The following is a 17710-nucleotide window of genomic DNA, read 5'->3' as shown; positions in this document are numbered from 1 at the left end:
CAATCTTTATTATTATATATTATATATGAAACGCTGAGACATTCTTCAAAATATCTTCTTTTGCGTTCCACAGAAGAAAGTCAAAGAAACTTTATAACATCACAGTGTGCAAATGATCACCAAAGCTTTATTTTTGAGTGAACTATCCCTTTAAGAGGAGGAAACTGCAGTTTATTTCTCCTAGTGCCCATGAAACATATCCTCAGATAGACATTGAGCTCTTTTTGTGGTAAACTAATTTCCATCTTATTCAGTCTTTTCCCTATTGAAATCAAGTATGGCATAACAAAAACGTCCATACAAAAAAAAAACTTCAAATGTTGACTTAATGCTGTTGCTAATGCACTCTTAGCTACATGTTCAGAACACTGTTTGTTGTTTTGAATCACTGAATTATTGAATGGGCCAGTACCCTTTCCTATGTATTCGCTCCTTTGAACTCCATGGTGACGTAGAAACAGGATGGCCGTTTGAAGTGCAGACGTGAGGGCTCTTGCAAAAGGGAACCTCAGCTTGAACTGAATATCCTCTCCGAGGTTCATCTTCTTGGAGCGGTCCCAGCTGCCTACCGAGCGGTGACTTTATCTGGCCGCTGTGTTTACGGGGTGTAGCAGTGGTGACCCCCGCAGGAGGCAGCGCTAGAGGGCTAGTGTTTATGGCCTGGCTATTAGCAGGCATCTGGCTAATGCTTCGCTTTTCCAAACAGTGTAGGATTGATGAGGGCGGTGGCGCTAAAATATTACCTTAGCCATTCATCGCCCTGCCCGGACGCTCATCAGCGGTTGTGAAGAGGCCCACAAGTGTTTACACTATAGCCATTGAGAGAAGGGGGAGAGCTGTCACTGTCCACACCTAATGCACCTCATTGAACTGCAGGGGCATTCACACACACGCTTTACTACCTTAGTCTTTACCTTTCAATAGTTCTCCCTCGTGTCTAGGCTTGGGATATAAGTTTTGATTTGCTCTACTATTCAGGGGCACTGCAACACTGCTACTGGATCCACAGTGTGAAACATACAACACGACCAGTATAGTCAATTTTCCAAGCGAATGACTATTATGAGCCAGATCTTTTTAGCGAATCATAAGCATACAGTGCAATTGGCATTGTCTGATTCTTGAGAAATTCTTTAAAAATCTTCTGAAGTGGATCAAAACCACACAGGACAGCCAGTGTAGTCTAATGGATTCCTGAATTAAAGACTCCTATAAAAAAGGGCTGCATCCGAAATCGCATACTTTAATATATAGTGGGCAAAAAAACAGTATGAGACAAAAAAGTATTTCGGAAATAACTGTACTCCTAAAAGAGTAGGCAAAAAGTACCCAGATGACCTACTACTTCCGACGAGGCTCTGAAGTGTGCATACGATGAACACTTTATTGTCCCATGAGGCCACAGGAGAGGATTTATGAATGACAGTGAAGCGATGCAACTGACTCTGGCAGGTCACATGATAATGACAACATGGCGGATGTAGTACGTCCGGATTACATTCATACTACACACTCGTACTATATAGAACGTGCTTTTTTAGCGGCCGTGAAGTAATTACTTATAAGTACCTACTAAAATAAGTACCTACTCAAGAGACTATGCGATTTCGGAACGAAGCCCAGTTTTTTTTTGTTAATCAATCACATACATGTGTTTTCTAATGTTTTGAAAGATGTCTCCTATGCTCACCCAGGCTGCATATATATGATCAAAAATTAATTGAAATAATAAAAGGATTAATTATGAAATATTGTATCAATTTTAAATAACTATAACTATAACTCTAAACAGGTGTGATGCTTCATATTTAGTGGAAACTAAAACTAAAAGATTCATTATTTTTCAAGATTCTTTGAACCGAAAGTTCAATTGGAACAGCATTTTTTTTTAAATAGATTTGTTTTGTAATATGTAAAAATATAAAACTTTTGAACGGTAGTGTAGTGCGTTTGTTGTTTAATGTTGTTGTCTAATATGTCTTTTACAAGGCGAATTATTGAATTGCATTTATGCCACCTTTTAAAAATTATTTATTATAAAAAATTCGCATCATTTTTCATTAGTCAGATTTCATTTCTTCTAAACATTTCTTGCTCAAAAGTACTAAAAATAGGTTAATGGAACCATTAAAGAATATATAATTCTTAACTGGAAACATGAAGTTCCTTGTGTTGTTTCGAACCTTTATCATTTTATTCCATGGAATGCTGTCTTTCCACTTGTTTGAATACTTGGTAGTATAAAATTAGCACAATTCTCTAAATAACAACTACAAGAAGCCTGTTTACTTAAGTATGGTGCCTGCTGACTTTTCTTCTTCATCTACTTATGACCAATCACAGGTTGTTTCATATCCACATAATCACAGTTCCTCTGCCATTAGAGAGTATCTATCCATAGGCGGTTGAGGGAAAACAGCAAAATCAACATATAGCCTCTTGCTTATAATAAGCTTGCCACCCTCTGATTCCGGTGGCTGGATTTGGTTGTCTTTTGTTTGACAACAAGTCATATATCGTCTGGTTACCAGCACTGCAAACACTTGAATGTATTTACCCTGAGAAATGACAAAAGATTCAGACATGAAGCTCTGCCATGAGCAGAGATGAATTTATGCTGGAGGATATAGAAAGCGGAAAATAGACTGTCACCATGACCAGAGGTAAATGAACACCCAGAGAGACACAGGTTTCTTTTCACACACTGTCCTGACTTGAACAAGCTTGACAAAGGCAGGCGAATCAGTGTAACAACACATCCGCAGGGATTAAGTTAGGATTTCATCTTGTCATACAGAAGATAGCGCATTAGAACATGGAATCTTGTCGATGCATTATCTTTTCTTTGTCAGCCTTGCTAAGATGTTCAGTAATACCTCACTTGTTGCACAGATTTGTGGGTATGTAAAGCTTTGAGCTCTGTGGTTTCCAGACCTTTTATTAGGCGTTCATACCTCTCTAAGGCCGCAAATCTGTCAAGGGTGATCTGTAAACACTTCAGTGGAAAAATCTTTATCATCAAAATGTACAAATTCTGCTTCTTGTCGGTTCCACTTCCTCAATGGTCCCATTATGACTTTTTAGTAAAAAATAAATTATGAGATCATTTGGATAATAAATACATTTAAAGAAAAGTCTTTTAGAGGCGTTTAGCCGTATGTGTTAATTCACTAAAGAACCAACTCATGCATTTTTCACTTTGTTTTTAATTCACTAAAAGAGTCATTTGTTCGGGAATCAAACATGCTCTATTTGATTTACTAAAAAGAACTGGATCATGATTTTGAGAGTCATTTGTGTTGGAATCAGTCAGACTAAACTGGTGTTTGCTGGTTTTGCATAATTTTGATTTACAAAAAAAAAAAAAAATACAATGTAATTTGTTGAACAGTCAAACTACACTGTTTGTGTGTAACGGAGGCCAGCTAGTAAAGTGCTTTTTAAAAAAATTGTATGGATCTCGTTTACCAACCCTACTCATCGTGCATCATTCTTCTTCATTAACGGGTTTAAAGAACATCTACAAATACTCTGACCCCTAAGAGAACAGTACGACATGTCCAAAAAGAAAGCACATTTAAACTCTCTCTCTTTAAAGGTTTAATGCATATATTTCTTAAACCTAAGACAATGCATTCACAACTCTTGATAAAGTATCGTTTTTGACGTGTCATACATCAAACCCAAAACAAAGCTGCTGTCATCAGCTCTATTTGTACTAATGAAACCTGCTGCAACTCTTGTCTGTTGACCCTTGAGCCTTCCATAAACAACTGAAAAGAGATTTCATCCTCAGCTTAGTAAACATCCCACCCCCTGCCTCCATGCCTCAGTTTAGACTAAGATTAGTGCTGTAATGAGGTCTGAGGGATGAGCTGTGAATAGGGCTGTCTGGAGAACCGCCATGCTTCTCTTCAGCCAAGCAATGAGATTATGGCAGTGAATGAAAAAATGGAGGTTCACCACAATCCCTAAAGCTGAAGACTGAGATGTCCAGCGAGTCTCAAAACACACGTGCATCTGTGCAACATAGGCCTATTTTTAGATCATGTGCGACTCTACATAATATAATAGCTAAATTCACTCATAAATGCCCCATTATAGCTCAAAACTACCCAGCATGCTTTCCTCCCATGCCTTAATGCCATAAATTCCCTCTCTCCTGTCTCTAGCTGTGTTTGTGGTCTGCAAGGCTGTCTCTAATTCCCAACATCTGCCTGACGGGCTGCTAATGACGGAACCAAGCCACTGAGGAAGCGGAGTGGAGGAACTATTAGTGGGCAGGAGTAAAGATGCACCGGTTTCCAGTGCCAAACTACCTAATAGATCCAATTTTCCAGCCTTTTGTGGTAAAAAAAAAGAAAAAAGACAGCAGTAGCCCGCTATAGTGTGGCTACACCAATAGCTTTGTGTCTGAGTGAATTGTTTTATGCATCTCCAATGAGGAACATTAACATTTCATTAGACTGAATCGCCTGTTCTGCTGGGTCAGTTGTCAGTGAATGTTATTGACTGACTAGTTAGTAAAAGATGGGATCAATAACCGTTTTTCGTTTCATTTCCTTCTCGCAACCGCACATCGTTTTTTTTTTTCTTCTCTTCACCTCACAGTGTGCCTGTTGCTTTTCCCTTCCCCTCTTTTCTGGATAATTCTGTGGGCCCTTGAGTTTGTAATGTGAGCAGGCGTGGGTGAATGAGTTAGGGAAAGAGCGAGTGTTGGCTCATGGGAGGAGAGAGGTGAAGAGGGCCATAATAGCCAGCCAGATGGAGAGAGAGAGACTGAGCCGCCCCACTTCACCCATAATAAGGGATAGTGCTTTTAAATGCCTATTTTACAGCCTTTTTCTAATTCAATTGAATTAACCCCTATTTCCAAGCAATTTGGACCCATGTTGTCATGGATACTGAGGCGGAAAGGCGGGAAACTAGCGATCCCCCTGAAATAGATTTGTACGTATGTGTGTAAGCTATTGCAGTTATTTTTCTACAGAAATGATCAGGCTTGTTATGACTTGAGGTAATATTTATATGCTTTTTATGCTATTTCATGTTTTTTTCTGCAGGATCTTTCCAAGAGAATACCTGTTACAGCACGTGCACCTCTACTCATTGGCAGACCTGCAGCAGGTGAGTTTCTTCCCTGTCTTAACCCTTTCTTTTTTTTTTCTTTATACATATGCATGCATGGAGGAATCATTTTCAGTATTGTTTCGTAATCTACCAAATAATCTATGAAGTTTCACCAAATGGAGTAAAATACTGTAAAATGTGTGGCCAACTAAGCTGAGAGCGCACAACAGAACGAACAAACTTGCAGATGTGTAGATTCTTGAAAGATTTGAAACTCTGTCAAAACACAACAATTGCTCCAAAAAGTATTTGGGCACAGTTAAAATTGAATGTCATTGCACTAGAAAATATCGATCCAAATGGAAATGAATTGGCAACCAAAATATGTCAGGTGTTTTCTCAGGACTAATTCACTTCTCTGGGCCTTTTATTTACAGCCTCAACTGGTGTATAGGTTTTTTTGTGTATGTATGAAGTCAATTCTCAGCATTGTAACCACATATATTCATCACTGTTACTATGAATATGATCCAGAAACAATACCTTTTCTCTTCGTTTTGAACAGTGTACACTTTTTTGGACAGAAGTTAATTTCATTCTGCAAGGATGCATTACATTCACCAAAAGTGATTGTAAAGACGTTGTTACAAAAGATTTATTTTTCAAATAAATTATACATTTATTACGGTTTCCACAAAAACACGAAGCAGCATGACTGAAAAATAAATATTTCAACAAATCAGCATATTCGAATGATTTCTAAAGGGTCATGTGACACTAAATATTGGAGTAATGACTGCTGAAAATACAGCTCTGCCATCACAGGAATAAATTACATTTTAAAATATGTTTAAATAGAAAACATACATAAATGCAGCCTCGGTGAGTTTTTTTTAAAAAGTATTGCCAAACATTTGAATGGAATGTTTTTTAAATGTTTTACTTTGTGCTTGTGAATTATTTCTTGAACATCTTGGTTTGATATTTTGTATCAAACCAATAGAATGACATTCATACATGTTTAAAAAGAGTGGCTAAAGTGATGTGTGTATGTAGGTGACTGTATGTACTCGTATCTCCTCGTATGATCCTGATAAAAGACTTTCACAGACACACACCTGTAGCACCCATCATCACCACGCAGAGTGTGTCTGGTCATTGTCTTCTGGCAGTGGAAGTTGAGAGGCTGTGAGAGTGAGGGTGTTTTTCACACCCTTCCTTCGCAACCCTGACATTCAGAAAGTTACTGTAGATCTATGTGCAGCTCAGTGTCGCTGACACATTAACCTTCTGCTTTTCACTTAGTGTTTTCAATGGCTCATATTTTTATGGCTTGCAAATAATTCGCTCTTGTTTTTGGGTTCATTGTGTCATCAACTTTTTTCTCTTTGTTCTTGCATATTATATAAAAAAACTGAATTGAACTAAAACTAAGAAATGTACACGCTTTAAAAAAGTTTCCTATTTAGTCCATTGTTGTTAATTAAACAATTGTTGTTTGCAAACAGTGTCCTCATCTCCCCTTTTTTCTCTCTCCTTCCCTCATTCTGCACCCAACCCCCCCCCCCCCCCCCATCCATACCCCCACACCCCTGCCACCGTGCCTGAATTTTTTTGTCACTCTTCTGTTTCTTAGGAATGACCCTTGCCCTTATTTTTCTGTTGCTCTCAGAACATCTATTCTTCTGTCCCACATCCCCTCTCCCTTCTGTCTCCTGGTGGGAGGCTGGAGTCCCTCTCCACCCTATGTTCCCCCCACCCAGCCTACTAATTACTGTCATTCAGAAGCAACAGGCAGAAAAACAAAGCATGACAGTCCTGCCTCTGCTTCTATTCCATTCTATTCTTCCCCAATATCCCATTGCCTGACACTGCCTCTTTAGCTTTTTTTGTTAGTTTATGTATGTCTTTTACATTCAACATGTCAATTAGAGCTTGCTTTTTTCATTTATTTATTCATTTATAGTAAATTAATCATTTATTTACTTATTTGATAATTAGTATATATTATATGAGTTTTAATTCATTTATTTTTACTTATTTTTATTTTTGCCACAAAACAAAGCTGTATAGTTGATTTTAAAATGTATCTTTAAACCCCTAACCCTAAAGCCTCTTTCACACAGAGTCGGCGAAACGATCTAAGCTTCACACCCCTTTCGGCATCGGTCCTGCCTTTTGTTCACACAGGGCGCGTTCCGGGACTGATCCCAGCAATGTTACTAGATCCCCATCCCGGGATAAATCTCAGGACGTGTTTGCGTTCACCACAGAAGGCACTCTAGCAATTGTATGGCAATTTTCTGGGATCAACGCTCTGTGTGAAAAGGGGCTTAAGGAAGACCAATTGTAGTAGTAATGCTTACCATAGTCTTTCCCTCTCTTTTTCTCTGTCTGTTTGTGTCACAGTAGTCTTGTTCAGTATTGGGTCTGTGGGTCTTAAAACAGTGCCAAAAAATTGGCTTCTCTTTAAAAATTCAGAATATTGTTTTGCTATTGTAAACCAGTTTTCTTTGTCACAACAATTTGTCTCATACTTGCATCTTTTAAGTGAAACGGCACAGTTGTCTGTGGTTCTTAAAAACTCTCTGCACTGTCAGTACTTTGTCCCCCTTCTTGTGTACTTTTTATTCATCGCATTCAGCACAAGACCTTTATACTCTCTCCCCCACTGCCTGTGTAAGGCCCAAATTTGAGGCATTTCCCATTCACGTCACATTACTTTCTCTTTCAGCTTCTTAATTGGCTTACCTTATTAAGGAGCCATTTTCTTTTAGTGTTTCTTCTTAGTGCCGGTTCCTCCGCGGCTCTGGAATGCTCGCCCTCCGTGTTGAGGTCACTGAATGCTGATCTCCAGCAAGACTCCAAACACACTATAGACCAAATCCGAATGCTCTCCTCATTTATTCTAACAATTAGCACTAAGTTTTGGGCAATCTTCTTTTAAAAACATGACCCCATTTACCATATTCGTTTGCGTTAAACTTGCCCATAAGCCAGCTTTGTTTGGCCACTGCTTGTTTGATATCTTCACTGAAAGAGTATGAAAAGTTTACCAAGTGCACCAAGATGGACACAAGTAGAGTGCTATATAAATGCTAATTGCATTGTGTGTGTTGTACCGAAGGCAACAGCATTAGTCTTGCCAACAATCTGCAACAATATGCACTTAATTGAGCTCAAGCGATGACATTCAGGTCCTCAGAAGTTACATATCTGAATCGAGTGTTTTTTCTCACCAAGAGAAACATCAACTTTCGGAAAACCATTTAAAATCACACCTGGGGCCTATACCATGGAGCCGGTTTTTGGTGGCTAGCCAAGTATGTTTCAGTTTAGTTTGCGCCAAACCTGGGTTTTAGGCACCATGAAAGTGGTTTGGCTTTTAGCAGTGTTCATCGCCATAGTAACTTGCGCTCCACGGCTAACCCGGTCCAGGGCAGGTTATGTTCCAGGTAAGAGGTTGCAAACTGAACTTGGACCAATCAGCTGTGAGCAAAGTGACATGTCTGATGCGATAAAGTCACTCCACCTGTTTTTTATTCCAAATTAAAGGTCACTACATAGCAAATGATTTTTAAAGACAAAATCGTCTGGCTTTTAGTACAGGTATATATTATTTATGTAATTATACCCTTAATCGATCACAGAGTTTAAATGAATAAATATATAAAGGTAATATTAGATTTGATACAGCTAAACAATGACTACATGTGAGCTTAAAAGTTAAATTCTCTCAATACCTTTATCAGCTGTATAAACTAACTTCAACTTTTACTTGCACTGATATACAGTAGTGAGAGTTTTTCTTTTAGTTGTCCTCTTTCATAGACAGCTATTTTCTTCTTGCTGTGTAAATTTGTTTAAACTCTTAATATTTTTTTAATCTCGTAATATTCTGCAGAAGAGAGAAATGAATCGCGCTCGCGAGAAATGAATCGCAGTTTCACTCTTTCTCGGCATGTGATTGGCTGTTCGCTACTGATGTCACACCAACTCATAAACTCAGGATCAAAGCCTGAGTTAACAGAGAAAGTTGATGATCAGCATCATGGTACCAACAAAGCCTGGTTGGATTGGTTTGGTTTTGTCAACTCGAAACTAATCCTGCTGTAACCCTTCATGAGTTTGTTCATGGTACAGGCCCCAGGTCTGTTATGACCAATGCGTTTACTGTACATGGTCCACACATATGATGGATCTTCACGCCGTTTCTCTCATGCCCATCTCACGCGGCTGTACCCTGGCTGGCCAGTTCTCTCTCACTTCCTCACACACGCCAATTGTAATCCTGTTTTGCGAGGCCCTGGCAGGGAGGGTGTTATCCAAACAGAGCTCACACTTTCTTTATCTGTCTAATCTGGGCCCTTTCTCTGCCGTTTAATGGAGCGGGCGAGGACATTAGGGCCAGGGCTGAGGAGGGGATGAAGAAGTAGGTGCTAAACTGTGGTTTTAGGGGATTAAGCAACTGACAACAAAGCACATGCAAGACAGGAGCAAAAGGTGGGGGATTTGGGGGGAGTTGATTTGGCAGACGTCATCCATGCCCCCCGAAATAGCTACAAAGATGCTGGTTTTAGTGAGTTGCCCAACTTTAATGCATGTTTAGCATTTTTATAGATTTTTCTCTTCAGCATAAAAATTTGAGGAAAATGATGACTTTAAAATGAACATGAATTTCAGAATATCTTATTTCAGTGTCTCCCTTTTGCTTGAACTGCAAGTTTGTTTAAAACCTGAAGATCATGTTCCCCAGCCTTATTTGAGATGTGCATCTTGTGCTTCAATAGATAAACATCGTTTTTACATTAAGATTTTACATTAATAATGTCTCATTTGAATAGTGACTAATATTTCTTATTAGTTTTATGTTTCATTTTTTGTAATGTTTATTTTGAGGATTATATTGTTTTATTTTACATATATACATTTTCACAGTTCAAAAATGTGGGGTCTGTTTAAGTGTTTTTTATGTTTTAGAAGTCTCTTATGCAAGATTGCATTAACTTGATCAAAATTACATTATAAACAGTTAATTAAATATTATAATTTAAAATAACTGTTTTCTATTTTAATATATATTTTTAAATGTAATTTATTCCTGTGATGCAAAGCTGAATTTTCAGCATCATGACTCCAGTCTTCAGTGTCACATGATCCTTCAGAAATCATTCTAATATGCTGATTTGCTGCTCCAGAAACATTTCTTATTATCAATGTTGAAAACAGTTGTGTTGTTTGTGGAAACAATGATTTTTTTTTTTTTCAGGATTTGTTGATGAATAGAACATTTAAAGTAAATACTTTAAATAAATATTTAAATAGAAATATTTGCAACATTATAAATGTCTTTAATGTCAATTTTGATCCATTTAATGTGTAGTGTACAGTAGTGTATATTATGTATAATAAGTGTATATTAATGAAAATTAATATACATTTATATGTTTTAATATATAGTAATATTTTAGGTAACATTTATCCTTATTACCATTTAACTGAGCCCTTGAGGGTGACTTACTGCAACTAATTTTAAATCAGTTGATCTTGTCTAGCTGTTGATACATAAATTCACACTTTCACTTCTTTGTCTAACTCTTTTTAACAGCCCTCTTGCTCTGCACAGTCCCTCCCCATCAAGTCTGGCGTACGCGTACTCGCCGTTTCGCTCACCTTGCCTGCTAAATTATTGAAATGTTTAATTACTCCCTCTGCCAGCATTGATCAAGGGGAGTATCCATCATCTTTACCAAAGGACGGCAAGTGTGCTCACCACACCGCTTTGATTGGTGGCTTGCAGCGTTTCCTTAATGCCGTGCTATATTACTCCACCACATGGGAAAAGGCAGGGTATTGGGCTTCTGTCAGCCCGGGCAGAGAAAAACAGGAGTGCCTGACTCTGAACTGAAAGCTACTTGATGGATGGATGGTTAAGGGCTCTCCTGGTGTCTGTACTGAGAAAGCCTGCCAACAGCTTCACCTTTATGTTCATTGGGCAATGACAATGACTACTTTATTGCATGTGGGTCTTTCTGCCTAGTGTCTTTTTGACTTGGTCAGTGCTTTGGTGGAATGTGAAGATTTTTTTCTTTTAGTGAATTATGAAATGTTGAAAAGCTACTTTTTTGAGATATCAACCTCAAATTTGGAACACAGCTTGTTTAGATTAATGGCCTTGATTTTCTCACAGTTTTAAAATATATTTTTGTATAAAAAATCCGAAATGGTATTTTTGTGCATTTTTCATAACAATAAATTTAAAACTTTTTTTTTTTCAATAATCTGCCAAGTGTTGTCTTTAAAAAGAGAGAAAACGTAGCCTCCAAAGCATTCAAGATTTATGGCAGTTTAAGTTGGAAATTTAACTTTCAGGTCCATGCTCAAAAAAGTGAATAAATGGAATAAATTTAATACCATAAAATGCCCCAAAATACAAGATATTAAATAAAAAACATGATCTAATTATTAAAATATAGTACAATCATTTCATTGGAATAAAAAAAAAATCTGTATTTTTTTTACTGACACTGACACAGAGGGGTAATAGATTTTATTTTTTTTTCTTTATTTTTTTTAAGCACCTTAAAGCTACTTATGTAAAGTATAAGCTAATTTTAGGTGCTATATAAAATTGACGATGATGATAATTATTAGTATTATTACATTTTGAGAACACGGTAGGGTTTGGCGTTAAGGGTGCTTTCACATCTGTAGTTCGGTTCATTTGGTCCGGACCAAGGGCGAAAAATGATACTTTGTAGCATTTTTCAGGCTTTTTGGTTCCTTCGAGGAGGTCTCGTACGCTTGTTTGGTCCGCTTTTGGTGCGCATCCGAGTGCGATTGCTGCATTCACACCTGCCCAAACGAACCGCACCAAGGGGGACAACGAACTCTAGTGCGATTCAACCGGACTAAATGAGGCAGGTGTGAAAGCACCCTAAAAACCCTTTGGACTATTTAATATAATATAATCTAAAAATATTTATATACTATATTATAAATGTACATCTGCATTATGTTTGCTTTGAAATGTCTTAAAAGGGTTATTTTTGCCATCTGTCAGGAACCATCTGCAACAATGGTCAACAAAATTATTGCCAAATAGATTTAAAATGCTTCTTTGTTGCTTAATCTTATATCGCTGGAAAAATCATAAAGTATTCGGTATATATACAGTATATACCTTCCAATAAACCCTGTAGCTCAAACATTAGAGATTTGCACTAGCAATACAAAAGTCATGGGATTCCAAGGGGAGGCAAGAACTGATAAAACATGTTCCTTGAATCCCACCTAAGTCGCTTTGGATACAAGCGTCTGCCCAGTGCATAAATGTAAACCCTACACACCATGTTTTAAGTAACTAAACACATCATCTGGCAACTTTGGTCATGGCTGTAGAGTCTAGATTCGCTTTTCCCACACAAACCTTCCCCTTTTCAACCCATTCTCCCCACTCACGCTGCATATGTGTGTGCGTGTCTTTCGTGGGAGACTGCGGTGGTCCTCCTTTTATTCTTTCTTTTCCCTCGAGCCTTCCCGTCCCACCCTCCCCAGCTCTCCTGCTCCACTGTCCCCTCTTCTCCTCCTCCATCCTTGTGGAAGGGCTGAAGAATGCTGGCAGGGCCTTTAATTGGTGTGCTGCAGTGCTGCCAGGTGTAGCCACTTGTCTCTGCCCCCTTGGTGAATATGCACTGGAGGTCTAGGCCCCTTCCCCTGTCTCATTCAACATCCCACAATACACCTTCTTCAGCGCCCCGCTTTCAAAGACCAGGCCGATTTTTAACTACTCTGGCCGATAAATGGCATTCACATATTATTTTTTGCAAACAGTCTCCCAAAAGGAATTACCCCACCCTCGATCCATAGCCAACCCCCCACTCTCTAAGCATTCATTAGTTTTCATGTGGATTCCTGATGTGATGTCTTTTTTTTCTTCTTCTTCTTTTTTTTTTCTTGTACTTGGCTCCCATTGTAGCTTGTTCCTAAGTGTTTGTCCTGTCGCTAAAAATCTCAGATAGAACTGTTAACAGGATGATTACTGTAAATTTCAAGATTCAGTCTTGTAAGGGCGAGCGACATACTGGTAGAGTACGGCAAAAATGTGTTATTTAACAACTGTTAGATTTTATACTATTGCACCTACTGCGGTTACGCTCATATGAGGTTGCAGTGCTGTGCTGTCACAAAAGTATATCATTTACAAAAAGCTACTGCTCACACAGCGTGGCTTTACATCCTACATTTCTGTAATATTTCTTCCGATAGACCTACCTGAAAAACATAAAGCACTCTTTATTTCGTTTGTATATTTGTACTGTTGCATTTATTTGTCCTTTTTGCTTGTAATTAGTTCCTTATTTTATTGCTAACAATTTTGCTGCGAAATTGGTGTTGAGAATTGTGAAATTTGATTGGAATCTAAACTTTTGGTATCGCAAAAATAACTATATCTTGTTAAAGGGAAATAAAATGACATCTATTGTGACAATCATATCGCCCACCCCTCAGTTATGGAATGCTTACAGTTTCCACTTTTGTAATGTCTTTCTCTTTTCTGCAGGTCATAGATGGAAAGCTTGCTCCCTTCCTCTCTAAGGTGATCAAGTTTGCCAGCTCTCATGTCTACAGCTGTAGTCTGTGCCGGGAGAAGGGCTTCATCTGTGAGCTTTGCCAAAACGGTCAGGTCATCTATCCCTTCCAGGAGAATTCCACCAGAAGGTGAGACATGTAGCCGCTGTTTCACCTCTAAATGTCTCATGACATTTCAGCTCTGTGAAATCAAAGATGCTACATACAGTGGCCTAAAAAAATAAAAGCAGCTTAACTTTTCAGCCATTGTTGCAATTACGTTTCACTAACTAGACTCAGTGGAACCAAAGGTGTGGTTTATATAAGTGCCAGTTGTCTGTCAAATGGTCCGCAGCTCATTGCTGATGATTGTCCAGCCTCTGTGTCATGTTAGTCACACCCAGCGGGTGGTGGATTGAGGTGTGATGATGCAGCGATAGTACACCCTTTGTAAGGGGACAGTTAATCCTTCGAGCATCTCAGCTTTTTTTCAGCAGGCTGTGTGTTGGCCGCTTATGGCCTGCAGCTGATAAACCGCTCACTGGTCTTCATACCACCAGTGTGACTAGAATCCAGCGAAGTGGAGTGCAGTTCCCAGAACAGATGCTGCTATTTAAACATAGCTCCTCACACGGCAACACTGATAAAGCCTCAATGACTATTGGTTAGGGCTGTTACATTTTGAAATGAATTAGATAAGTTACATTTATCTAAAATAGTTCAAATGTTTTTCCCCATTTCGTATTTAAACTTTCGATATTTCATTCTGCCTAATTTTCTGTTGACTATTCTGACCAGTCTACAGAAAATTAGACAGAACAGAATGAAATATCGAAAGTTTAAATATGAAATGGGGAAAAATATTTTAGTATTTTTTAGCAGACCTATAAAGTATGTATGGAGAGAGACCTTTAAAAGCGAATTAAAAAATATATATTTTTATTTGTGTATATTTATATAAACATAAATTATATATTTTTCTTGCTCAATATGTGAATAAATTTTGTTTCTTTTAATATTTACACATTTTAAAAGTATGTAAAAATGTTTTAATAAATTGTATATTTATATATATTTGCTTTTTTAAAATACATATAAAATTCAGAATATTACAAATATTTATCTATATTGTGCAAGACGTTTTTTTTAATATTATATTTTTTTTCTGAGCATAAGACAGTGTTTTATTTTCTCTCCTAAAAAAGGAATGAATGCTTGAGGAGATGCATTGCATTTAATTATATAAATCGTTTTACAGCCTTACTATTCGACATATTGATTCACTGATTCGGATCTGTCCATGCTTGATTGAGCATGTCTGTTAGTACAGCTGGATCCAGGTGTTGCACTAACTGCTTCACTGTGTGACCTGTTTAGTTTATCCAGAATTTCATGGGTGTGTTTGTATGCACTTCATGTTGTATATGTAACAGTACATGCTCAATAGGCCACTACTGTGCAATCATAAGAGCAGAAGGTGTTTCCACGCCCCACTGTAAATCCATAAATTCCACAAACCACCACCACACCTCTCTGATGAGCAAGTACACCACAGCCCTTATGGCTTTTGGATCCTTACTGTTGGAAAGAAATAATTTATTTATAGAGGCCGATTTAAAATAGACATCCTGTCAGCTAGTATTATCTTGTTAGCATGCTTTAGGTTTTATTTATGTTGGGCATGCTTCAGATTGCAAGACTTTTTCAGTTCTGGGGTTCTGCTTACTAATAGTTCTACATAAAGAGGAAATCATATTAGATCAAGAGGAATGCCTTATAAGAACAAGGCCTTTTTCTGCTTTTGTGCAAAGCAGACCGTTTTCAGGAATAGACCACCAGTAGTACTTCTGGTTAGTATTGCACAACCTCTTTGCCAACAGTGATCTTGGTTTAAGTCTTGGCTTGGCAGCCCAAAAACTTTAACCACTGGGCTACTACCGCCCATGATGGTGCACAGAGAGAAGTCGCTTCTCTTTAGAGGAATGAGGAGCCCTTGAGCTCCTAATTGATCTAGTAAAGGAAGTAGTAGTTTTATATAGACTGGGACTAACCTTTTTAGCCTGCATAAAAGAAGATATTTAAAAGGACATGTACTATATGTTTACACACACACACACACATACTGTATATATATACAGTATATATATATATATATATATATATATACATATACACACATATATATATATATATATATATATAATAGTCAACATTTGAAGTGGATCACATTTTATTGTGTTTTATCTAATTCGTTTGAAATTGTACAGCACTTTGGTACACAGTGTGTTTTTTAAGGTGCTCTATAAATAAACTTTGATTTGATTTGATTTGATTTGATTTGATTTGATCAAAAAAGTTAATCAAAGTTGTCCTAAGACAAGAACGGGTATTGTTCAAAATCCATGTATAACTTTGATGAAAGGTTTTGATCTACTTTAAATGTTGACAACTGTGTATATATATATATATACAGTATATATTATACACAGTATAAATTCAGACAGGGGCAGAGACAGAACTGTTTTGAGTATCAATGAATGTTTGGATCAACCATCAGCGTTCTTCTGTTTTGACTGCAGATGCGATGGCTGCGGAGCCGTCTTCCACGCCGAGTGTCGGATGCGAGCCCAGCCGTGCCCGCGATGCGTACGCAGAGAACTGCACAAGAAGCCGGCGTCATTCTGGAGGAGGCTCGGCCCTCACGACAGCCCCGATGATCAAGTGCTAGACTGCTTTGAGCTGGACACCTGAACACACTGCACTAATGAAGTCCGAGTGCTGCTGTATCCAAGAAGCACAAGATACTGTGGTCCTTCGGTGGAAGTGCTCCCTGAAAACCGAGAAACAGAGGAGTTTTTGTTTTTTTACATTCTCCCTCACCTGAGAGAGATGGGCACAGAGACAATAATTCAGCTCCCGAAGAGCAGAGGCTTCATAATGATACCAATTTACCCTTCCCTTTCATCTACCAAATGACAGCCAGGGCCAACCGACAAATACAGGCAAAGTACACTCACACACTTGCACATAAACACTCTCACTGGCTGATGTAAAATAATGCACTTTTTTTTGGCAGACTCACAATCCAAGAGTGATGATTCAAACCAATTTCTGGACACAAATAGAGCTTCTAATCCATTAATGGTTTGGTGAAAATGAGCGCTGCAAGATGGCTGTCTGGCCGCTCCATTCGGTTTCCCTCCACGCTGTAGTTAACCTACGATGCCGAAGAACCTTGATCTAGAACAGGAAGATGAACTTCCTTAGAACAAAAATATCTTTTTTTTATGTTTTTAACATGATTTCATTATTGAATTTGCAACTTGTTCAATGTTTTTTATATAAGTTCATTGCACTTTCAGTCACAGTATGTTTGCATACCTGTTTTCATTTTAAATCCGTTATGCTTTGAGCTTTGTGGACCGAAGGTTTGAGTTGTGTAATATGAACTAGGACTGCTGTCTTGTCCCGTCCAGCCGAAGTTTAAAAAGTTTGACTGTTTATCAACACTCAATGGCACTGCCTATAAGCAGCCGAACCACGTTGTTCTTGCTAACCGCCTGGTCTAAGATTACAAGCTACCCTCGGCCACCAAGCCCCAAAATTACAGTCTAGAGTTCCAGGGCTTTGTTTAGCATTCATACGTCTATTTAACAAGAAACGTAAAGCAAACCCGCCGTGGACGAGCTCATAATTCATGTCTAACTGACCTCTGCTTTTGATCCACGCTGCCTCTCTGCGCTCATACTGCGTTTTCTTGCTACTTGAACTTAGAGTTGGCAATGAAGTCACTTGTTTTGCTTTTGCTGCCTTATTTGACTTCCTGTTCTTCGACCAGACCTGTTCTTCTCTAGTTAGACAACATGTGGACGATACAAAAAATCAGACAACCTCTGCTGTAAATGTAGCGAGCTGACTGACATTTTAGAATGTTCCCTTGAATCCCTTGAATCACAATTAAATCTGATTTTCTCATTTACTTTTTTTATTTCTGTAAGCATACAGTAGGAGAAAAGAGCATTGTCTCTCTTCCTGGACACCTCGCCAGCAAACAAAGCGTTAGATATAA

The 17710-nt window shown here is 38.2% G+C and overlaps 1 protein-coding gene across 4 annotated transcripts in view; it reads left to right on the top strand.

The window, feature by feature from the left end:
* Positions 1 to 17446, top strand: part of plekhm3 (pleckstrin homology domain containing, family M, member 3) — a 42889-nt gene extending 25443 nt beyond the window's left edge. For 2 of the 4 annotated variants that reach the window (XM_056242061.1, XM_056242064.1), the window contains exons 6-8: positions 5064 to 5127; positions 13634 to 13791; positions 16221 to 17446. In XM_056242061.1, coding sequence (XP_056098036.1) covers positions 5064 to 5127; positions 13634 to 13791; positions 16221 to 16392 — 394 coding nt within the window. In that variant the 3' untranslated portion in view covers positions 16393 to 17446. Of the gene's footprint in view, positions 1 to 4172; positions 4586 to 4611; positions 4961 to 5063; positions 5128 to 13633; positions 13792 to 16220 lie in introns of those variants that run through there. The other 2 variants (XM_056242062.1, XM_056242063.1) reach the window with 2 other exon arrangements.
* The last annotated feature ends 264 nt before the right edge of the window (positions 17447 to 17710 follow it).

Source organism: Rhinichthys klamathensis, unplaced genomic scaffold (genome assembly GCF_029890125.1).
Source record: "Rhinichthys klamathensis goyatoka isolate OS25496 unplaced genomic scaffold, OSU_Roscu_1.1 h1tg000693l_1, whole genome shotgun sequence".
In the NCBI taxonomy this organism is placed as follows: Eukaryota; Metazoa; Chordata; class Actinopteri; order Cypriniformes; family Leuciscidae; genus Rhinichthys; species Rhinichthys klamathensis.
This window is presented reverse-complemented; position numbering and strand designations above follow the sequence as displayed.